General features: G+C 47.2%; 1 protein-coding gene across 7 annotated transcripts in view; it reads right to left on the bottom strand.

The window, feature by feature from the left end:
• The window catches only part of LOC106579296 (rho GTPase-activating protein 44), a 93,295-nt gene that overhangs the window by 19,251 nt on the left and 49,276 nt on the right, over positions 1 to 24,768 (bottom strand). For all 7 annotated transcript variants that reach the window (XM_045702493.1, XM_014159086.2, XM_014159084.2 and 4 more), the window contains exon 2: positions 1,503 to 1,542. In XM_045702493.1, coding sequence (XP_045558449.1) covers positions 1,503 to 1,542 — 40 coding nt within the window. The remainder of the gene's footprint in view (positions 1 to 1,502; positions 1,543 to 24,768) is intronic.

Genomic DNA, 24,768 nt, shown 5'->3' with positions numbered 1-24,768 from the left:
TTATTCTAAAATTGATTAAATGAATTTGTTTCCTCATCAATCTACACACAATACCCCATAATGACAAAGTGAAAACAGGTTTTTAAATATTTAAGAAAAAAACGTATTTACATAAGTTTTCAGACCCTTTGCTATGAGACTCGAAATTGAGCTCAGGTGCATCCTGTTTCCATTGATTACCCTTGATATGTTTCTACAACTTGATTGGGGTCCACCTGTGATAAATGAAATTGATTGGACATGATTTGGAAAGCCACACACCTGTCTATATAAGGTCCCACAGCTGACAGTGCATGTCAGAGCAAAACAAATCCTAGAGCTCCGAGACAGGATTGTGTCAAGGCACAGATCTGGGGAAGGGTACCAAAACATTTCTGCAGTATTGAAGGTCCCCAAAGAACACAGTGACCTCCAACATTCTTAAATGGAAGAAGTTTGGAACCACCAAGACTTCCTAGAGCTGGCCGCCTGGCCAAACTGAGCAATCGGGGGAGAAGGGCCTTGGTCAGGGAGGTGACCAAGAACCCGATGGTCACTCTGACAGACCTCCAGTGTTCTACTGTGGAGATGGGAGAACATTCCAGAAGGACAACCATCTCTGCAGCATTCCACCAATCAGGCCTTTATGGTAGAGTGGCCAGACGGAAGACGCTCCTCAGTAAAAGGCACATGACAGCCCGCTTGGAGTTTGCCAAAAGGCGCCTAAAGGACTCTCAGACCATAAGAAACAAGATAATCTGGTCTGATGAAACCAAGATTGAACTCTTTGGCCTGAATGCCAAGCGTTACGTCTGAAGGAAACCTGGCACCATCCCTACAGTGAAGCATGGTGGTGGCAGCATCATGCTGTGGGGATGTTTTTCAGTGGCAGGAACTGGGAGACTAGTCAGGATCGAGGGAAAGATGAACGGAGTAAAGTACAGAGAGATCCTTGAAAACCTGCTCCAGAGCGCTCAGGACCTCAGACTGGGGGCGAAGGTTCAAGCTTCCAACAGGACAACGACCCTAAGCACACGACCCTAAGCCAAGACAATGCAGGAGTGGCTTCGGGACAAGTCTCTGAATGTCCTTGAGTGGCCCAGCCAGAGCCAGGACTTGAAACAGATTGAACATCTCTGGAGATACCTGAAAATAGCTGTGCAGTGATGCTCCCCATTCAACCTGACAGAGCTTGAGAGGATCTGCAGAGAAGAATGGGAAAAACTCCCCAACTACAGGTGTGCCAAGCTTGTAGCGTCATACCCAAGAAGACTCAAGGTTGTAATCGCTGCTAAAGGTGCTTCAACAAAGTACTGAGTTAAGGGTCTGAATACTTATGTAAACAACAGGCATATTCTGTAGGCCTATATTAAGCCTTTATAAGCACACACACACACACACACACACACACACACACACACACACACACACACACACACACACACACACACACACACACACACACACACACACACACACACACACACAAAGACACACTAACAAAACTTCCTTTTGCCTCCTACCTGTAGCAGGTCTTCACTTAATACTTCCGTTTTTTCAGCTCTGCAATGAAGAAGAAGAGGAATGGCGATTAGGGTGGAGTGGGGAATTAGGGGATGCATTATCTAACAAGTTACCGTGGGAATGGGAAATGTATGCACATACCGCTGAATCAACGTTATTACATCACAGAGTGCATTTTCATGCGGATGACTCATTTCCCCGATGATGCCTCGAACTAACCATGTAACAGGAATGTTTACTTTACTGTTCTCAGAGTGCTGAGAGAGAAAACATAACGTTCTTCTGAGTAACAACTACTTGGCTGCCTTATAGACCAAACAAGGTCCAGCTCTTTTTGGGACACTTATGGTGTGTAGCGAATAGAAATCTGACAATTTATATCACCCACTCCCTCATCGCTCAACGTCACAGAATATTGCTCAATACTGTACAACAAACATTGGTTTTCTGTAACTTTTTATAGCTATGTTGTCATTTTGTCAGTTACTTTTGGATAATGGAGAATGATTCTGCTTTAGATCATCACTAAGGTGAACAAATGCAAGAACTCACTCAGGGTCATAACCGCATTTTCCAGAAAATACGGGGAAAACGCTGCATCACCTTCATCTGTGAGTCACTTAAGTAGGAACACATGGGTTTCTCATGGGTTTCTATCCATTATGCTTTGAAACAGTGTTTACTGTGGGTCATAAATCATAGCAACTTCTCCGTTTTCTGTTTCTCCATCTTCCCTTCTACAAAGCATTGCAGGAAGCCTTGGAGAACCGCTGAGTCATTCGGCTGACTCTACTGTGGGATCTTTCTGCCTGGTCTCATCTATGCTTGTCGGTGCCATGGCAAAAAGGTGCAGATTTGCTAGGGGACCCGTGTGTGTCCTGATGGAACATGGGGGGTTGGGGTGGGTTTGATCTGCTAGGGGACCCGTGTGTGTCCTGTTGGAACATGGGGCGTTGGGGTGGGTTTGATCTGCTAGGGGACCCGTGTGTGTCCTGATGGAACATGGGGCGTTGGGGTGGGTTTGATCTGCTAGGGGACCCGTGTGTGTCCTGATGGAACATGGGGCGTTGGGGTGGGTTTGATCTGCTAGGGGACCCGTGTGTGTCCTGATGGAACATGGGGCGTTGGGGTGGGTTTGATCTGCTAGGGGACCCGTGTGTGTTCTGTTGGAACATGGGGCGTTGGGGTGGGTTTGATCTGCTAGGGGACCCGTGTGTGTCCTGTTGGAACATGGGGCGTTGGGGTGGGTTTGATCTGCTAGGGGACCCGTGTGTGTCCTGTTGGAACATGGGGCGTTGGGGTGGGTTTGATCTGCTAGGGGACCCGTGTGTGTTCTGTTGGAACATGGGGGTTGGGGTGGGTTTGATCTGCTAGGGGACCCGTGTGTGTCCTGATGGAACATGGGGCGTTGGGGTGGGTTTGATCTGCTAGGGGACCCGTGTGTGTTCTGTTGGAACATGGGGCGTTGGGGTGGGTTTGATCTGCTAGGGGACCCGTGTGTGTCCTGATGGAACATGGGGCGTTGGGGTGGGTTTGATCTGCTAGGGGACCCGTGTGTGTCCTGATGGAACATGGGGCGTTGGGGTGGGTTTGATCTGCTAGGGGACCCGTGTGTGTCCTGATGGAACATGGGGCGTTGGGGTGGGTTTGATCTGCTAGGGGACCCGTGTGTGTCCTGATGGAACATGGGGCGTTGGGGTGGGTTTGATCTGCTAGGGGACCCGTGTGTGTTCTGTTGGAACATGGGGCGTTGGGGTGGGTTTGATCTGCTAGGGGACCCGTGTGTGTCCTGTTGGAACATGGGGCGTTGGGGTGGGTTTGATCTGCTAGGGGACCCGTGTGTGTCCTGATGGAACATGGGGCGTTGGGGTGGGTTTGATCTGCTAGGGGACCCGTGTGTGTTCTGTTGGAACATGGGGCGTTGGGGTGGGTTTGATCTGCTAGGGGGACCCGTGTGTGTCCTGATGGAACATGGGGCGTTGGGGTGGGTTTGATCTGCTAGGGGACCCGTGTGTGTCCTGATGGAACATGGGGCGTTGGGGTGGGTTTGATCTGCTAGGGGACCCGTGTGTGTCCTGTTGGAACATGGGGCGTTGGGGTGGGTTTGATCTGCTAGGGGACCCGTGTGTGTCCTGATGGAACATGGGGCGTTGGGGTGGGTTTGATCTGCTAGGGGACCCGTGTGTGTCCTGATGGAACATGGGGCGTTGGGGTGGGTTTGATCTGCTAGGGGGCCCGTGTGTGTCCTGATGGAACATGGGGCGTTGGGGTGGGTTTGATCTGCTAGGGGACCCGTGTGTGTCCTGATGGAACATGGGGCGTTGGGGTGGGTTTGATCTGCTAGGGGACCCGTGTGTGTCCTGATGGAACATGGGGCGTTGGGGTGGGTTTGATCTGCTAGGGGACCCGTGTGTGTCCTGATGGAACATGGGGGGTTGGGGTGGGTTTGATCTGCTAGGGGACCCGTGTGTGTCCTGATGGAACATGGGGCGTTGGGGTGGGTTTGATCTGCTAGGGGACCCGTGTGTGTTCTGTTGGAACATGGGGCGTTGGGGTGGGTTTGATCTGCTAGGGGACCCGTGTGTGTTCTGTTGGAACATGGGGCGTTGGGGTGGGTTTGATCTGCTAGGGGACCCGTGTGTGTCCTGTTGGAACATGGGGCGTTGGGGTGGGTTTGATCTGCTAGGGGACCCGTGTGTGTCCTGATGGAACATGGGGCGTTGGGGTGGGTTTGATCTGCTAGGGGACCCGTGTGTGTCCTGTTGGAACATGGGGCGTTGGGGTGGGTTTGATCTGCTAGGGGACCCGTGTGTGTCCTGATGGAACATGGGGCGTTGGGGTGGGTTTGATCTGCTAGGGGACCCGTGTGTGTTCTGTTGGAACATGGGGCGTTGGGGTGGGTTTGATCTGCTAGGGGACCCGTGTGTGTCCTGATGGAACATGGGGCGTTGGGGTGGGTTTGATCTGCTAGGGGACCCGTGTGTGTCCTGATGGAACATGGGGCGTTGGGGTGGGTTTGATCTGCTAGGGGACCCGTGTGTGTCCTGATGGAACATGGGGCGTTGGGGTGGGTTTGATCTGCTAGGGGACCCGTGTGTGTCCTGATGGAACATGGGGCGTTGGGGTGGGTTTGATCTGCTAGGGGGTTTGATCTGTTTGATCTGCAGGTGTGTTTGATCTGGTAGGGGATCCGTGTCTGTTTTGCCCTCTACTTGTTCTGTCTGTATTATCTGTATAATTTAAAAAAAGCCAAATTAAAAAACCTTTGAGAAATAAAAAAATGACATGTTTGTACTCACTCACTCACTCACTCACTCACTCACTCACTCACTCACTCACTCACTCACTCACTCACTCACTCACTCACTCACTCACTCACTCACTCACTCACTCACTCACTCACTCACTCACTCACTCACTCAAGGAAACAAACAAAACTGTGCTTAAGGGAAGGTGTGGATGAGGCACTTCCATTTCCTGCGATTAACCTCTCTGTCTACACATAAGCACCTGCAGCGGGTCAGACAGGTAGCGGGACGGCAGAGGAGGCTGGTGGGAGGAGATATAGGAGGACAGGCTCATCAATGGAACAGTACCAAACACATCAAACATATGGAAACCACACGTTTGACGTTTAATTTATGCCATTCCAGCCATTACAACAAACCTGTCCTCCTACAGCTCCTACCACCAGCCTCCTCTGCGGGACAGACGGGTAGAAGGACAGGTCAGCTCATTGCTAGGGAAATCTAGTTTGGATCTTTACCACTGCTTACTCCTGTCCACAACAGTGTAGCAGCAGAGTCCTACTGGAACATGAAAGTAAACACTAGTAACATGGCAGTTAGGGTGAAGTGCACAATGTGTAATGTACGCGCTTTACAAATGAAGTTCCTTATTGCTATTACTATCAATACAATAGTGTTGGTCTTACAGATATCATTCAGGGAAAGACTAAACAATACCAAATCACAGTTCACTCTTAACCACACACACTATCACTAACCCAGACCACTTCCAATAAGCACCCTACCCACCCTCACTCAAACAAACAGACCTATCCCTTATTTATTATAGTCTTACTGAGCATTGCTTTTTATTCTCTTCTACATGTCCCCAGAGTGGGGGATGAAAAATTAGCACACCGACTGGTTTCGGGCAATGACAGAAACGAGAGATTGGTAAAGAGAGAGAGAGCGTCAGAGAGACGGGAAGGGGGAAGGGACAAGAATGAGACCTAATTGTCAGGTCCTTTCACTATCTCACACCTATTCCCTCACTTCCACCCCTCTCTCACACCTCCTCTATCTCACTCTCTCTATCCGTGTCCTGACAGGAATACAACCGAATAGGAGAGAACGGGCAGAGAGAGAAAGAGCCCTGTATGTCTGTGGACGGAGCAGTTGCAGCTCATAATGAGGGTAATGCAGACAAGCCAAGCATAGATCTAGAGCTGATGGATGGGACAACTGCTCGGACTCCTAGTCAGTATCCAGCTCTTTTTGCTCACCTAAGGCAGTGGTTCTATGTCTCAGGCTGTTTCTATTCTCGGGTCGCGAGGCCCAGTATATTGATCTAGGTGGTGAATAACAGGAGTGGCTGGAGTGGAGACTTATTTTTTCCATCTTCAGCAGCCTCTCTGTGCTGAGAGTAGCAGTGTGTGGTTCCCTATGTCTTCGCTGTGGCTACTGCAGTACACACTTCAGCACTTAGCACATTTAGCTGTGCATTAGTGGGGGAAGGTGTGTAGGGGTGGGGTGAGTTTGTAAATGCGTGTGCATGTGAATGTGTGTGTGTGAAATGTACATTACAGTACAGTGTTAACAGTATTACAGTATTCTCCATTTGTAAATACTCATATCGATAATTTGTGTACTTCTTCCTGGATGTAAACCTGAGGGCATAACAGTTACCAAATGTATACGGCTGTGGCGGGTCCCTCTATTCTTGGATTCAAATCCTGAGCCATTAGCAGGACTGGAGAGAACTGTGAATGAGATTTACTCCAGCGTTTGAATTCTCCCGTGAGGCAATGACTCACTCATACAAACACAGGCGTGGTTTAATGAGCTGATTACGAATCAGTGAATTCTTGCAACAGGACACATTGGATCACTGTCTGTCTGTCTGTGTGTCTGTGTGTCTGTGTGTCTGTGTGTCTGTGTGTCTGTGTGTCTGTGTGTCTGTGTGTCTGTCTTCTGACTGTCTACTCGCTCACTCACTCACTCGTCTGTCTGTCTCCTCACTCGTCTCACTCACTCACTCACTCACTCACTCACTCACTCACTCACTCACTCACTCACTCACTCACTCACACACACACACAGAAAGTGTTTTTCCCAGGCTGGGTCTGAGGCTGGTCTGACCGTCTGCCTGGCTCGACTGTGTGATCGATCACAGCTACGATGAGAGAACACCTGCTACAGCCTTCAGAGACTGAGGCCAGACACACAGACACACATCCATTTCTCGTCCTCTCTTTTTAGAGGCTGCATGATGAACGAGGGGCTAGACTAGAGAAATGCCATGAAGCAGCAGATGTCAAACACACTCTCTCACAAATTAGAAATGACAACAGAGCGAGTATGGCCTTATTTTACATTTTACATGCCTTGTGCGTATAAAGAAATGTTGGTTGTTTGAACTGTTATGCCCTCAGTAACCACCAGGAGGCATGGTTCCATGACATGTCACACCAGTCCCTACAGTAGACATATGACTTGGAGTTCATGACCCCCTCCTCATCCAAAGAACCAGTAGGCTACATGAAATAAAGAATACGTATCAATGGAATGAAGATAACGTATTCATCATTGCAAACGCCTATGAAGTTCTTTCATCCCATATTACCACACCCTGCATAGAGGATGTACAGTTGCTGCCAAATATATTGGCACCCTTGCAATTTTCTTAATTAGTTCCCTATTTCTTCTAAAATAAGTTGAAATAAAAAAAACACCTTGCAATCGGATTTTCAACATTAGAGAACAAATGTCATTATTGTGAACTTAAGTTTAAAAATAATTATTTAGAAAATAAAGAAAAATGGCATGGACAAAATTATTGGCACCTCAGAGCAAGTACTTGCCATCAATGGGTTTGCTGCACCTTTCTACTAGCAATTTGCCCCACTAATTCAACTGCTGTTTTCAGCTCTGGCCATAGGTTATGGATGTGATTCAGATCTGGACTCTTTGCTAACCACTCCAGAACAGTCCAGCATTTCTTCTTGAATCATTCCAGGCTTCTTTCGATGTGTGTTTTGGTTGTTGTCCTGCTGGAAGTCCCGCAACTTCAACATAGACAGGCTTGAACATTGCACTCCATAACACTTTGATAATCATCTGATTTCATGATGTCTTGCACACATTCAAGGCCCCCAGTACCAGAGACAGCATAGCAACCCCACAGCATTATCGAACATCCCCATGTTTGATTGCAGGAGGGGATGCTCTTTTCTTTAAACGGTTCATTTGGTCTTTGGTAAACATAGGAAGACCCAACTGCTGAAGGACACACAACAAAACCTGATTGAACTTCTAAAAATAAAACTAAACAAGCCTAAATCCCGGGGCAAATTTTCTATAGACCAATGAAACTAAATGAGAGCTCTTTGGCAAAACAGATCATCGCTGTGTTTCTGATGACCAAATGAAAAATGTAATGAAAAGAACACCCTGCCTACAATCAAAGATGGGGAGATTTGATAATACTGTGGGGTTGATTTGCTGTCTCTGGTACTGTGGGCCTTGAATGGGTGCAAGGCATCATGAAATCAGCAGATATTGTTTTGAAGTCCAATGTTCAACCCAGTGTCCAAAAACTGGCTCTCCATTGAAGGTTGTTGGTCTTCCAGCAGGACAACAATCCCAAACACACATCAAAAAACCCTCAAGAATGGTTCAAGAAGAGATGCTGGACTGTTCTGGAGTGGCCAGATCTGAATTACATCCAAAAACAAAGGCGAGATCAGAAAACAGCAGTTGGTGGAGGGTACCCCTACAACATTGATTAATTAGAGCAGTTAGCTGCTAAAAGGTAGGCCAAATTGCCAGTAGAAAGGTGCAGCAAGCTCATTGTTACAAGAAGAGTGTGTCTGCGGTTATCTTGGCTGTTCAACCAAGTACTAGCTCAGGGGTGTCAATCATTTTGTCCATGCCAGTTGTCTTTATTTTCTAAATAAAATTGTAAACCTAAGTTCACAAAAATGAAATTGGTTCTCTAATGCCGACAATCCAATTACAAGGTGTGGTGACCAGAAAGCATTACTTTCAGTCTACAAGCAAACGACTGCATATGAGAAATAGGAGTTGAGTTATCCCTCTCTCCGGCTCTGCAGCATCCGCTGTGTGATGTGAGGTTAAGCTTTTGTTACAGTGAATGCCTGATGAGGCTCTCGGCCAGTCAGAAGCCATTTCCCATCGAATGTTTCTAACAGACAGATCATGCAACACACACACACACAAAGACTCCCAGAGAAAATAAAACAAGGCTAACATTTCCTTCTGTAGGACAAACACTACTTGAAATGTGTTAAGAAAATAGACATAACTCTAGCTAGCCTGCAGAACATGCACACTCACACAGCACAGAGGGATAGAGAGGCTGAAAAATGCAACACCGCCTCCTCAGAGGAGCAGATCCCACATGGCTGCTGCTGTGCTATCATCTGAGCTCTAGTTCTCTCTGTAGACATGTTTTTAATTCCCCAGCACATATTTAGCCAGCACACACACGCACACGCACACACACACAGTCTTCTCCTTAATGAGTGTTACAGTACCAACACTTCTGCTACAGATAGGGCCAGCTCTGACCATTTCAGACGGAGAAAGAGGTTGGGTAGATTACATATGGAAGTAGCCAGTAATTTAGGCTAATATAACTATTTAATTTGTAAGAATATCAGGACTGTATACTTTAGAGTTCATCAACAAGAAAACGAGAGTCAGCCTAGTCTTGGCCATATAGGCTTATGTAGTGGTCCTTTTTCTCTGCATACTGCACAGTTACAGTGCTGCCTCAGGGCGTCAGTCAGCTACATCTGCATACTGCACAGTTACAGTGCTGCCTCAGGGCGTCAGTCAGCTACATCTGCATACTGTACAGTTACAGCAGTCAGGGACTAGCAGCAAACACTGAACACTGCAGCAGTTTCTGATGTCACTGCTGGAATTCCCTATGGAAGAGAGAGAGAGAGACAGAGAGAGAGAGAGAGAGACAGAGAAAGAGAGAGAGAGAGAGAGAGAGAGAGAGACAGAGAAAGAGAGAGAGAGAGAGAGAGACAGAGCGAGAGAGAGAGAGAGAGAGAGAGAGACAGAGAGAGAGAGAGAGAGAGAGAGAGACAGAGAAGAGAGAGAGAGAGAGACAGAGACAGAGAAAGAGAGAGAGAGAGAGAGAGAGAGAGAGACAGAGAGAGAGAGAGAGAGAGAGAGAGACAGAGACAGAGAGACAGAGCAGAGAGAGAGAGAGAGAGAGAGGGACAGAGAGAGAGAGAGAGAGAGAGAGAGAGAGAGAGAGAGAGAGAGAGAGAGAGAGAGAGAGAGAGAGAGAGAGAGACAGAGAGAGAGAGAGAGAGAGAGAGAGAGAGAGAGAGAGAGAGAGAGAGAGAGAGAGAGAGAGAGAGAGAGAGAGAGAGAGAGAGAGAGAGAGAGAGAGAGAGAGAGAGAGAGAGAGAGAGAGAGAGAGAGAGAGAGAGAGAGAGAGAGAGAGAGAGAGAGAGAGAGAGAGAGAGAGAGACAGAGAGAGAGAGAGAGAGAGAGAGAGAGAGAGAGAGAGAGAGAGAGAGAGAGAGAGAGAGAGAGAGAGAGAGAGAGAGAGAGAGAGAGAGAGAGAGAGAGAGAGAGAGAGAGAGAGAGACAGAGAGAGAGAGAGAGGAGCACCCTAACCAACTCCTGGCAGGGTCCCTGTCCCTCCTCCATTCCTCCAGCCAATTTAAACGGCCCTTCACACACACACACACACACACACACACACACACACACACACACACACACACACACACACTCACACTCACACTTCAAATACTTTATTTGAATCCACCGACCAAATTTACATTAAAAACGGATCCAAACATTTCAAAGGTCCCTGTATTCATGGCACTCAAGGGTACATAAAGCAGCTCCTTCTCCAAACAGTTAGGCTGCCCATGACAGCTGAAACAGAGCAGTACCTACACAACTGCTTTGCCCTAGTTTTTGTCAGGCCCGCAATCTGGAGGCCAGGCTCAGCAAGCCTGTGTACGTGGCCGAGACCGCCAAATATCAGCACTACCAGCCTGCACCTCCACCCCAGGCTGTCCAATCGTGCCACGAGGGGCTGGTATTTAAGAAGCTTGTCGGCAAAGGTCTACTCCATGTAGCCGTCCAATGAGCAGCCCACTTCCAAAATGAGCACCTCCCCCTGGCCTGCCCCCAAAACAACAACATCTGGCGTATTTGGCACATAGGAAAACACATCATCATCAACTTCCTCTTACACAAGAATGTTTATGGACGTGTGCTGTTGGTGAGACGACCAGTCTCAACTCGCTGGCTATCAGGTTGACAAGGCGGTCATGTCTAGCAATGTACACATCCTTGTATGGACAGCAACCATTCACAACATGGGCAACAGACTCCATTACATTTGACCCATGTAGAATAGAAAATAGGTCGTGGTTTGCAGGCTACCAGAGTGTTAGGTTATATTTTGTTGGTAGAACCTCACCAATGGCAGAATTCTGGTACATGGAATGGGAGACAGACTGGTCAGCACAGTCCAGAGCAATGAGTTTCCCCTGCAGACTCAGTTTTCAGCTGCATCCGTCTGATACCAAGGAGTGTTGTCCTCGATGAAGGATGAGATGTTCCAACATGGATGACAGAAGCCTCCAGAACAACATAGGGGTCTGCCACTACATCAGAGGCAGTCACTGGCTCAACTTGCATATTAGTCCGTGTCCATTTGAGCTCCACTTCAGTGCAGTTGCACAGGCCGTTGAGGTCCGGCCAGTCTGACCAGACTCCAAAGCCCGCAGCACGCCCCAATTTTCCATTGGCTTTCCTGGCCCAGGAAGTTGTCCTCAGTGTCCATGGCCAGTGGGACCTTCCTCCTCCGTAGGTCCAGAATGAGGGAGGCTCCGGCTAACTCCTTAACTGTCACATTGTCACTGTTGAGCCTGTTCAACAGGTGAGTCAGTCTGGGAGCAGTGTAAATCCACACAACATTCGGGACACCCAAACCCCCCTCTCTTTGGCTCAGGAAGATAACGTCACATGTGGTGCGGCGTGTTGAAGCATAGCCACTTTGTCACCACCTGCACAGTTTTGTTATTCATCTCCCCCAGAACCTTCTGTGGGATATGCACATTTGCAAGCAGATGTTGAATCTTTGCTAGGGCCACCTCTCTCACAGCCTCTAGCTTCATGACCATAGGCAGAGGGGACATGTCAATCATTTCAAGCCTGGTTGAATACTCATGGACAAGCTCCTCAACTTCTTCCCCCCAGTCCCCAGCAACATTAAACGTATGTTACATTAGCAACACACACACACACACACACACACACACACACACACACACACACACACACACACACACACACACACACACACACACACACACACACACACACACACACACACACACACACACACACACACACACACACACGTTTACTCTCACCAAGGATTCATTAATCTGCCTTGTACTTCAACTCAATCAGCCCCTCCATCCAGACATATACCTCTCTCTGGACCAAGGACTGTCCTATCATTGGCTACTGTGGCTAAAGACTAATGATCCTAATGATGCTGTAAGTTAGCCGTTTGTGCAGTGCATCCCTATGGGAGGATGCTAAAAGCTAAATAGCATCTCTTAGTTAACTAACTAAAGCTTGCTAGCGTGATGTCGGGATCCCATCAAAATCACTAGTTAAAGCATCGCTTTCCTGAGCATTATTAGGGACCTGTCAGCTATGAATGGATGCTAAATCCCTTATTAACGCTGTTAAACGCCGGCAGCGCTACGGCAGTGCGGTATGTGGGGGGGGGAGATCAAGCCTGGTTGTCTGTATTGCTACAAACTCTATAAGCAGAGAAGCACTACGGTGGGATTTACGGTACCGTGTGTGTAGGATACAGTAGGCACAGTAGGTATGGAATGGGAGGTAGGGCTCAAGCTCCCATAATTCCATTTCCCTATGTGGTCCCTGTTTAGCCAGGCGCTCCTCTAACCCAATGGCTAATGGACAGAGCAGGGTTAGGAGAGCGACTGAGATTTAACCAGACACTCTTTCACATTAATAACCTGGTTGGTCGAAAGGTGAACAGTTGAAAAAATTGACAACTCAGGCTGCCAGATCACAATATCAAATTTAGAGACAGTTTCCAACAATTTACTGGACAAATGATCCAAAAAATGATCCAAAAAATCTAAATAGTAGGATATTATTGGCACTCCAAAAACAACCTTATTTTTTCTCTGGATTCATGGAGGCATTGCATGGTCTGATGTCACAAGCCACATGTTTCATGGCATCGTGGCACGACTTAACCAATAACAGCCCTGTTTGAGAAGAGTCACGTTGGAACAAATAAAAAGGCTCTTCATCACACCATTCAATTACACACTGGGTTTTCCCCCACCTGCGTGATACAGGCACACAGTACACCAATCAATAAAGCAGTAATCATGTCATGCGTGCTCCCTGTGGCTTGAACAAACACTAGGAAATGACTAAGGAGTGTTATTAGAGACAGACAGTCGTACATTTGTTCATGCCTCACACACTGGTAAATGCAACTGTAAATGTTACCGTGCTGTAGATTTCTAGCCTGGGTACCAGTCTGTTTAGCTAACATGGAATGTTAGCTAAACTGGTACCCAAGGTAGTAGATTTCTGGTTCCCCTTGTAACTCTGTTCCTTACATTTAAGTACAGTCTATTGAGGAGGGCCATTGGTTCAAGGACACAAGAGTGCACCAAGAGAATTCTTCCAAGTGAATTTAGATTACACAGCATACTTCACTCTGCAGCATCGGAGGTGGGATGTGGGCAGGGTTGCAAGGTCTAGATAAAATATCCAGGCCAATGACCACTCAAAATCCACCCAACAAGGCCTTAAAACTAGCCACATTTTTGGGGGGTGCAGCAAGACAGGAATTGCCAAATGTATCCAATGGGTGTCTCTATATTAGCTAGCTAGTGCTGCTCAATTGTGAAAACTTTTACAGATGCACAATTGAGAGCATCCTGTCGGGCTGTATAACCGTCTGGTACGGCAACTGCACCACACGCAACCGCAGGGCTCTCCAGAGGGTGGTGTGGTCTGCCCAACGCATCACCGGGGGCAAACTACCTGCCCTCCAGGACACCTAGAGCACCCGATGTCACAGGAAGGCCAAAAAGATCATCAAGGACAACAACCACTATATACATAGACTTGAAATCACTGGCCACTTTAATAAATGGAACACTAGTCACTTTAATAAGGTTTACATATCTTGCATTACTCATCTCATATGTATATACTGTATTCTATCCTATTCTACTGTATCTTAGTCTATGCATTACTCATCTCATATGTATATACTGTATTCTATCCTATTCTACTGTATCTTAGTCTATGCAATACTAATCTCATATGTATATACTGTATTCTATCCTATTCTACTGTATCTTAGTCTATGCAATACTAATCTCATATGTATATACTGTATTCTATCCTATTCTACTGTATCTTAGTCTATGCAATACTAATCTCATATGTATATACTGTATTCTATACTATTCTATTGTATATTAGTCTATGCCGCTCTGACATTGCTCGTCCATATATTTATATATTCATAATTATATTCCTTTACTTAGATTTGTGTGTATTGGGTATATGTTGTGAAATTGTTATATATTACTTGTCGGAGCTAGAAACACAAGCATTTCGCTACATCCGCAATAACATCTGCTAAACACGTGTATGTGACCAATACAATTTGACTTGCTTTGATTGTTATCACATCACTTTTCATGCCATGGCGGCCGCAGTGCAATTTAGAAGTAGTCCAAAAACCCACAACCCGTGACCAATACATTTTCACATGCGATATAGTTTTCAAAGTAGCCCAATTTCGCAGGAAAAACGCAGACATGGCAACCCTGGATGTGGGGAATGGGTTGCCATGGTAACAACCGTTCCACAGCGGGGTCGGGGAAAGTGGCAATGTCGTCTGATGATGCATGCAGCTTTAGAGTAAACAGGAGTGATTTCACTAATGGGGGAACACGGTGGTGAGAGAGCTAGATGAAGATCAAGCTTTGAGATCTGTCACACACATACACACATGGATACAGAACAAACACCTCTTCAGTGCTTTCAAGGTCATGTGGTGCAATGTGTGTGTGTGAGAGGGAGGAACACAAAAATCTTCAAACCTGTACAGGGTGTTTTTGTATGGTAAAATCGGGATAAATGTATGTAAACTCAGCAAAAAAAAGAAACGCCCCTTTTTCAGGACCCTGTCTTTCAAAGATAATTTGTAAAAATCCAAATAACTTCACAGATCTTCATTGTAAAGGGTTTAAACACTGTTTCCCATGCTTGTTCAATGAACCATAAACAATTAATGAACATGCACCTGTGGAATGGTCGTTAAGACACTAACAGCTTACAGACGGTAGGCAATTAAGGTCACAGTTATGAAAACTTAGGACACTAAAGAGGCCTTTCTGCGGACTCTGAAAAACACCAAAAGAAAGATGCCCAGGGTTCCTGCTCATCTGTGTGAACGTGCCTTAGGCATGCTGCAAGGAGGCATGAGGACTGCAGATGTGGCCAGGGAAATAAATTGCAATACCCGTACTGTGAGACGCCTAAGACAGCGCTACAGGGAGACAGGATGGACAGCTGATCGTCCTCACAATGGCAGACCACGTGTAACAACACCTGCACAGGATCGGTACATCCGAACATCACACCTGCAGGACAGGTACAAGATGGCAACAACAACTGCCCGAGTTGCACCAGGAACGCACAATCCCTCCATCAGTGCTGACTGTCCACAATAGGCTGAGAGAGGCTGGACTGAGGGCTTGTAGGCCTGTTGTAAGGCAGGTCCTCACCAGACATCACAGGCAACAACGTCGCCTATGGGCACAAACCCACCGTCGCTGGACCAGACAGGACTGGCAAAAAGTGCTCTTCACTGACGTTTTGTCTTACCAGGGGTGATGGTCGGATTCGTGTTTATCGTCGAAGGAATGAGAGTTACACCGAGGCCTGTACTCTGGAGTGGGATCGATTTGGAGGTGGAGGGTCCATCATGGTCTGGGGCGGTGTGTCACAGCGTTATCGGACTGAGCGTGTTGTCATTGCAGGCAATCTCCACGCTGTTCGTTACAGGGAAGACATCCTCCTCCCTCATGTGGTACCCTTCCTGCAGGCTCATCCTGACATGAATCTCCAGCATGACAATGCCACCAGCCATACTGCTCGTTCTGTGCATGATTTCATGCAAGACAGGAATGTCAGTGTTCTGCCATGGCCAGCAAAGAGCCCGGATCTCAATCCCATTGAGCACATCTGGGACCTGTTGTATCGGAGGGTGAGGGCTAGGGTCATTCCCCCCCAGAAATGTCCGGGAACTTGCAGGTGCCTTGGTGGAAGAGTGGGGTAACATCTCACAGCAAGAACTGGCAAATCTGGTGCAGTCCACGAGGAGGAGATGCACTGCAGTACTTAATGCAGCTGGTGGCCACACCAGATACTGACTGTTACTTTGGATTTTGACCCCCCCTTTGTTCAGGGACACATTATTCCATTTCTGTTAGTCACATGTCTGTGGAACTTGTTCAGTTTTTCTCAGTTGTTGAATCTTATGTTCATACAGATATTTACACATGTTAAGTTTGCTGAAAATAAACGCAGTTGACAGTGAGAGGACGTTTCTTTTTTTGCTGAGTTTAGGTATGTATGTATGTATGTATGTGTGTGTGTGTGTGTGTGTGTGTGTGTGTGTGTGTGTGTGTGTGTGTGTGTGTGTGTGTGTGTGTGTGTGTGTGTGAAGACTTACATGAAGTGTGTTAGTGCAAATCTCAGAGCATGTCCTTGTGTCCTTGGTATTCTTTATATGATTGGATAAATAAACCTCTACATAAACTGAGCGACTCTGAAAATCCTTGGTGCCCCCAAACTTGCTCCATAAGCATTGTAAACCAGAAGCCCATTCTGATCAGTGGTTCATACCAACAGGTATATCACACTAATATACTGTATCCTCCCCATGCTGGACAACACATGGTCCGGTGTGGGAATGCACATGCTGCATAGTAAACAGATAACTCAGTCTGAGGGACTCAAGACGAGAGATGCCAAACGTGTTACAAAACCTTGAGAAACACAAGCGGCACTCATAGCAAAGCCAAAAGTAAAACCTCTTGTGTTAACGGAAAGATGAGTCATCTGAAAAGGCTACTAACTTTCTCCACTCTCCACGGGGTTGCCATTATACAAAAAGCATGAAAATCCATGTTTCTACTCAAAACAATGAAAGTGGTTTACCTACAGTAAGTCACTATTATGGTCCAAACATTAGCAACACCAGAACCATGAGGAGACATGGGCAACAAAGGGTTCAGGAAGTAGCTGTGCTACGCTGCTCCAAGACCAGCGTCGCTGAAACATTCATGCTTCACGCTCTTGTAGCATCAATATTTCAACAGGGATAAAACATAGCAGAGGCCCCCAGTAGCGTACTGGTGGGTATGTTTGGTACTGTGTAGGTGGTAGAGGACAGAGTGTGACGTGTGTGTGTGTGTGTGTGTGTGTGTGTGTGTGTGTGTGTGTGTGTGTGTGTGTGTGTGTGTGTGTGTGTGTGTGTGTGTGTGTGTGTGTGTGTGTGTGTCTGTTTGTGTGTGAGAGAGAGCGAGCAAGATCATCATAGCAGACTGTAACACACACACACACACACACACACACACACACACACACACACACACACACACACACACAAACATGCATCCCCCGCACACACACACACACACACACACACACACACACACACACACACTGCACCCATGCAACATAGGCTTGCTGCCTTCTGTCTGCCCCTGTACTTACCACTTCTGCACTGTTTCACACGACCCTGCTGAACCCAGACACAGCTGACTCCTACTTACACAAGAGTTGCCTTAGGCCATCCTCAGACATCTGATACGGTGGGCCTTTATATCGCTGTCTTCACACAGCGTCAAAACAACACTGATTGTCTTGTACTTGACACCACTGGCATTGGATTAGCTAGGAAGGCAGCTACCACAGACTGAGAAAGTATTTTTAGTAAAGGGAAAGGGGGATACCTGGTCAGTTGTACAACTGAATGCCTTCAACTGAAATGTGTCTTCCACATTTAACCCAACCCCTCTGAATCAGCGAGGTGTGGGGGGCTGCCATAATCTACATCCACTTCTTTGGCGCCCAGGGAACGGTGGGTTAACTGCCTTGCTCAGGGGCAGAACGACAGATTTTTACCTTGTCAGCTCTCGGTTGCTCTAACCACTAGGCTAGTATTATCAGTACAGTTTTATTTGTGAGGACAGGATTTGGAGTAAAATGAGCTAATTATACTGCTACAAAATAGTATTTTAAAGAATCCTTTGAAGAAAATACCGAAATACTGGTAGAAAGATCCTGTGCCCAGGCAACACGTTGGGCTATTAACTACAGTCTGTCAATATGTTCACTAACCTGGGAATGCTTTCCCAGAGTAGTAAACATCTGGTCCTCAGACTGTTTTGCATCCAACAACACCAATGGTTTTATCGGCCAGTTTGGACAGATTATTTTACTACTCAATTCTCACTCCCGAATCAGGCCTGAGCCAGAGCCAACAGTGGTGTTCTGGAGAGTCACATATTTGGCCAACAGACCTATGCTCTTTACTATCTGTTTCTCTCTCACTCTCCTCCCCTCTATCCTACAACATGTCACTCTGTTTCTCTCTCACTCTCCTCCCCTCTATCCTACAACATGTCACTCTGTTTCTCTCTCACTCTCCTCCCCTCTATCCTACAACATGTCACTCTGTTTCTCTCTCACTCTCCTCCCCTCTATCCTACAACATGTCACTCTGTTTCTCTCTCAATCTCCTCCCCTCTATCCTACAACATGTCACTCTGTTTCTCTCTCACTCTCCTCCCCTCTATCCTACAACATGTCACTCTGTTTCTCTCTCACTCTCCTCCCCTCTATCCTACAACATGTCACTCTGTTTCTCTCTCACTCTCCTCCCCTCTATCCTACAACATGTCACTCTGTTTCTCTCTCACTCTCCTCCCCTCTATCCTACAACATGTCACTCTGTTTCTCTCTCACTCTCCTCCCCTCTATCCTACAACATGTCACTCTGTTTCTCTCTCACTCTCCTCCCCTCTATCCTACATGTCACTCTGTTTCTCTCTCACTCTCCTCCCCTCTATCCTACAACATGTCACTCTGTTTCTCTCTCACTCTCCTCCCCTCTATCCTACAACATGTCACTCTGTTTCTCTCTCACTCTCCTCCCCTCTATCCTACAACATGTCACTCTGTTTCTCTCTCACTCTCCTCCCCTCTATCCTACAACATGTCACTCTGTTTCTCTCTCACTCTCCTCCCCTCTATCCTACAACATGTCACTCTGTTTCTCTCTCACTCTCCTCCCCTCTATCCTACAACATGTCACTCTGTTTCTCTCTCACTCTCCTCCCCTCTATCCTACAACATGTCACTCTGTTTCTCTCTCACTCTCCTCCCCTCTATCCTAAAACATGTCACTCTGTTTCTCTCTCACTCTCCTCCCCTCTATCCTACATGTCACTCTGTTTCTCTCTCACTCTCCTCCCCTCTATCCTACAACATGTCACTCTGTTTCTCTCTCACTCTCCTCCCCTCTATCCTACAACATGTCACTCTGTTTCTCTCTCACTCTCCTCCCCTCTATCCTACAACATGTCACTCTGTTTCTCTCTCACTCTCCTCCCCTCTATCCTACAACATGTCACTCTGTTTCTCTCTCACTCTCCTCCCCTCTATCCTACAACATGTCACTCTGTTTCTCTCTCACTCTCCTCCCCTCTATCCTACAACATGTCACTCTGTTTCTCTCTCACTCTCCTCCCCTCTATCCTACAACATGTCACTCTGTTTCTCTCTCACTCTCCTCCCCTCTATCCTACAACATGTCACTCTGTTTCTCTCTCACTCTCCTCCCCTCTATCCTACAACATGTCACTCTGTTTCTCTCTCACTCTCCTCCCCTCTATCCTACAACATGTCACTCTGTTTCTCTCTCACTCTCCTCCCCTCTATCCTACAACATGTCACTCTGTTTCTCTCTCACTCTCCTCCCCTCTATCCTACAACATGTCACTCTGTTTCTCTCTCACTCTCCTCCCCTCTATCCTACAACATGTCACTCTGTTTCTCTCTCACTCTCCTCCCCTCTATCCTACAACATGTCACTCTGTTTCTCTCTCACTCTCCTCCCCTCTATCCTACAACATGTCACTCTGTTTCTCTCTCACTCTCCTCCCCTCTATCCTACAACATGTCACTCTGTTTCTCTCTCACTCTCCTCCCCTCTATCCTACAACATGTCACTCTGTTTCTCTCTCACTCTCCTCCCCTCTATCCTACAACATGTCACTCTGTTTCTCTCTCACTCTCCTCCCCTCTATCCTACAACATGTCACTCTGTTTCTCTCTCACTCTCCTCCCCTCTATCCTACAACATGTCACTCTGTTTCTCTCTCACTCTCCTCCCCTCTATCCTACAACATGTCACTCTGTTTCTCTCTCACTCTCCTCCCCTCTATCCTACAACATGTCACTCTGTTTCTCTCTCACTCTCCTCCCTCTATCCTACAACATGTCACTCTGTTTCTCTCTCACTCTCCTCCCCTCTATCCTACAACATGTCACTCTGTTTCTCTCTCACTCTCCTCCCCTCTATCCTACAACATGTCACTCTGTTTCTCTCTCACTCTCCTCCCCTCTATCCTACAACATGTCACTCTGTTTCTCTCTCACTCTCCTCCCCTCTATCCTACAACATGTCACTCTGTTTCTCTCTCACTCTCCTCCCCTCTATCCTACAACATGTCACTCTGTTTCTCTCTCACTCTCCTCCCCTCTATCCTACAACATGTCACTCTGTTTCTCTCTCACTCTCCTCCCCTCTATCCTACAACATGTCACTCTGTTTCTCTCTCACTCTCCTCCCCTCTATCCTACAACATGTCACTCTGTTTCTCTCTCACTCTCCTCCCCTCTATCCTACAACATGTCACTCTGTTTCTCTCTCACTCTCCTCCCCTCTATCCTACAACATGTCACTCTGTTTCTCTCTCACTCTCCTCCCCTCTATCCTACAACATGTCACTCTGTTTCTCTCTCACTCTCCTCCCCTCTATCCTACAACATGTCACTCTGTTTCTCTCTCACTCTCCTCCCCTCTATCCTACAACATGTCACTCTGTTTCTCTCTCACTCTCCTCCCCTCTATCCTACAACATGTCACTCTGTTTCTCTCTCACTCTCCTCCCCTCTATCCTACAACATGTCACTCTGTTTCTCTCTCACTCTCCTCCCCTCTATCCTACAACATGTCACTCTGTTTCTCTCTCACTCTCCTCCCCTCTATCCTACAACATGTCACTCTGTTTCTCTCTCACTCTCCTCCCCTCTATCCTACAACATGTCACTCTGTTTCTCTCTCACTCTCCTCCCCTCTATCCTACAACATGTCACTCTGTTTCTCTCTCACTCTCCTCCCCTCTATCCTACAACATGTCACTCTGTTTCTCTCTCACTCTCCTCCCCTCTATCCTACAACATGTCACTCTGTTTCTCTCTCACTCTCCTCCCCTCTATCCTACAACATGTCACTCTGTTTCTCTCTCACTCTCCTCCCCTCTATCCTACAACATGTCACTCTGTTTCTCTCTCACTCTCCTCCCCTCTATCCTACAACATGTCACTCTGTTTCTCTCTCACTCTCCTCCCCTCTATCCTACAACATGTCACTCTGTTTCTCTCTCACTCTCCTCCCCTCTATCCTACAACATGTCACTCTGTTTCTCTCTCACTCTCCTCCCCTCTATCCTACAACATGTCACTCTGTTTCTCTCTCACTCTCCTCCCTCTATCCTACAACATGTCACTCTGTTTCTCTCTCACTCTCCTCCCCTCTATCCTACAACATGTCACTCTGTTTCTCTCTCACTCTCCTCCCCTCTATCCTACAACATGTCACTCTGTTTCTCTCTCACTCTCCTCCCCTCTATCCTACAACATGTCACTCTGTTTCTCTCTCACTCTCCTCCCCTCTATCCTACAACATGTCACTCTGTTTCTCTCTCACTCTCCTCCCCTCTATCCTACAACATGTCACTCTGTTTCTCTCTCACTCTCCTCCCCTCTATCCTACAACATGTCACTCTGTTTCTCTCTCACTCTCCTCCCCTCTATCCTACAACATGTCACTCTGTTTCTCTCTCACTCTCCTCCCCTCTATCCTACAACATGTCACTCTGTTTCTCTCTCACTCTCCTCCCCTCTATCCTACAACATGTCACTCTGTTTCTCTCTCACTCTCCTCCCCTCTATCCTACAACATGTCACTCTGTTTCTCTCTCACTCTCCTCCCCTCTATCCTACAACATGTCACTCTGTTTCTCTCTCACTCTCCTCCCCTCTATCCTACAACATGTCACTCTGTTTCTCTCTCACTCTCCTCCCCTCTATCCTACAACATGTCACTCTGTTTCTCTCTCACTCTCCTCCCCTCTATCCTACAACATGTCACTCTGTTTCTCTCTCACTCTCCTCCCCTCTATCCTACAACATGTCACTCTGTTTCTCTCTCACTCTCCTCCCCTCTATCCTACAACATGTCACTCTGTTTCTCTCTCACTCTCCTCCCCTCTATCCTACAACATGTCACTCTGTTTCTCTCTCACTCTCCTCCCTCTATCCTACAACATGTCACTCTGTTTCTCTCTCACTCTCCTCCCCTCTATCCTACAACATGTCACTCTGTTTCTCTCTCACTCTCCTCCCCTCTATCCTACAACATGTCACTCTGTTTCTCTCTCACTCTCCTCCCCTCTATCCTACAACATGTCACTCTGTTTCTCTCTCACTCTCCTCCCCTCTATCCTACAACATGTCACTCTGTTTCTCTCTCACTCTCCTCCCCTCTATCCTACAACATGTCACTCTGTTTCTCTCTCACTCTCCTCCCCTCTATCCTACAACATGTCACTCTGTTTCTCTCTCTCTCCTCCCCTCTATCCTACAACATGTCACTCTGTTTCTCTCTCACTCTCCTCCCCTCTATCCTACAACATGTCACTCTGTTTCTCTCTCACTCTCCTCCCCTCTATCCTACAACATGTCACTCTGTTTCTCTCTCACTCTCCTCCCCTCTATCCTACAACATGTCACTCTGTTTCTCTCTCACTCTCCTCCCCTCTATCCTACAACATGTCACTCTGTTTCTCTCTCACTCTCCTCCCCTCTATCCTACAACATGTCACTCTGTTTCTCTCTCACTCTCCTCCCCTCTATCCTACAACATGTCACTCTGTTTCTCTCTCACTCTCCTCCCCTCTATCCTACAACATGTCACTCTGTTTCTCTCTCACTCTCCTCCCCTCTATCCTACAACATGTCACTCTGTTTCTCTCTCACTCTCCTCCCCTCTATCCTACAACATGTCACTCTGTTTCTCTCTCACTCTCCTCCCCTCTATCCTACAACATGTCACTCTGTTTCTCTCTCACTCTCCTCCCCTCTATCCTACAACATGTCACTCTGTTTCTCTCTCACTCTCCTCCCCTCTATCCTACAACATGTCACTCTGTTTCTCTCTCACTCTCCTCCCCTCTATCCTACAACATGTCACTCTGTTTCTCTCTCACTCTCCTCCCCTCTATCCTACAACATGTCACTCTGTTTCTCTCTCACTCTCCTCCCCTCTATCCTACAACATGTCACTCTGTTTCTCTCTCACTCTCCTCCCCTCTATCCTACAACATGTCACTCTGTTTTCTCTCTCACTCTCCTCCCCTCTATCCTACAACATGTCACTCTGTTTCTCTCCACTCTCCTCCCCTCTATCCTACAACATGTCACTCTGTTTCTCTCTCACTCTCCTCCCCTCTATCCTACAACATGTCACTCTGTTTCTCTCTCACTCTCCTCCCCTCTATCCTACAACATGTCACTCTGTTTCTCTCTCACTCTCCTCCCCTCTATCCTACAACATGTCACTCTGTTTCTCTCTCACTCTCCTCCCTCTATCCTACAACATGTCACTCTGTTTCTCTCTCACTCTCCTCCCCTCTATCCTACAACATGTCACTCTGTTTCTCTCTCACTCTCCTCCCCTCTATCCTACAACATGTCACTCTGTTTCTCTCTCACTCTCCTCCCCTCTATCCTACAACATGTCACTCTGTTTCTCTCTCACTCTCCTCCCCTCTATCCTACAACATGTCACTCTGTTTCTCTCTCACTCTCCTCCCCTCTATCCTACAACATGTCACTCTGTTTCTCTCTCACTCTCCTCCCCTCTATCCTACAACATGTCACTCTGTTTCTCTCTCACTCTCCTCCCCTCTATCCTACAACATGTCACTCTGTTTCTCTCTCACTCTCCTCCCCTCTATCCTACAACATGTCACTCTGTTTCTCTCTCACTCTCCTCCCCTCTATCCTACAACATGTCACTCTGTTTCTCTCTCACTCTCCTCCCCTCTATCCTACAACATGTCACTCTGTTTCTCTCTCACTCTCCTCCCCTCTATCCTACAACATGTCACTCTGTTTCTCTCTCACTCTCCTCCCCTCTATCCTACAACATGTCACTCTGTTTCTCTCTCACTCTCCTCCCCTCTATCCTACAACATGTCACTCTGTTTCTCTCTCACTCTCCTCCCCTCTATCCTACAACATGTCACTCTGTTTCTCTCTCACTCTCCTCCCCTCTATCCTACAACATGTCACTCTGTTTCTCTCTCACTCTCCTCCCCTCTATCCTACAACATGTCACTCTGTTTCTCTCTCACTCTCCTCCCCTCTATCCTACAACATGTCACTCTGTTTCTCTCTCACTCTCCTCCCCTCTATCCTACAACATGTCACTCTGTTTCTCTCTCTCTCTCCTCCCCTCTATCCTACAACATGTCACTCTGTTTCTCTCTCACTCTCCTCCCCTCTATCCTACAACATGTCACTCTGTTTC

Source organism: Salmo salar, chromosome ssa19, assembly GCF_905237065.1.
Source record: "Salmo salar chromosome ssa19, Ssal_v3.1, whole genome shotgun sequence".
In the NCBI taxonomy this organism is placed as follows: domain Eukaryota; kingdom Metazoa; phylum Chordata; class Actinopteri; order Salmoniformes; family Salmonidae; genus Salmo; species Salmo salar.
This window is presented reverse-complemented; position numbering and strand designations above follow the sequence as displayed.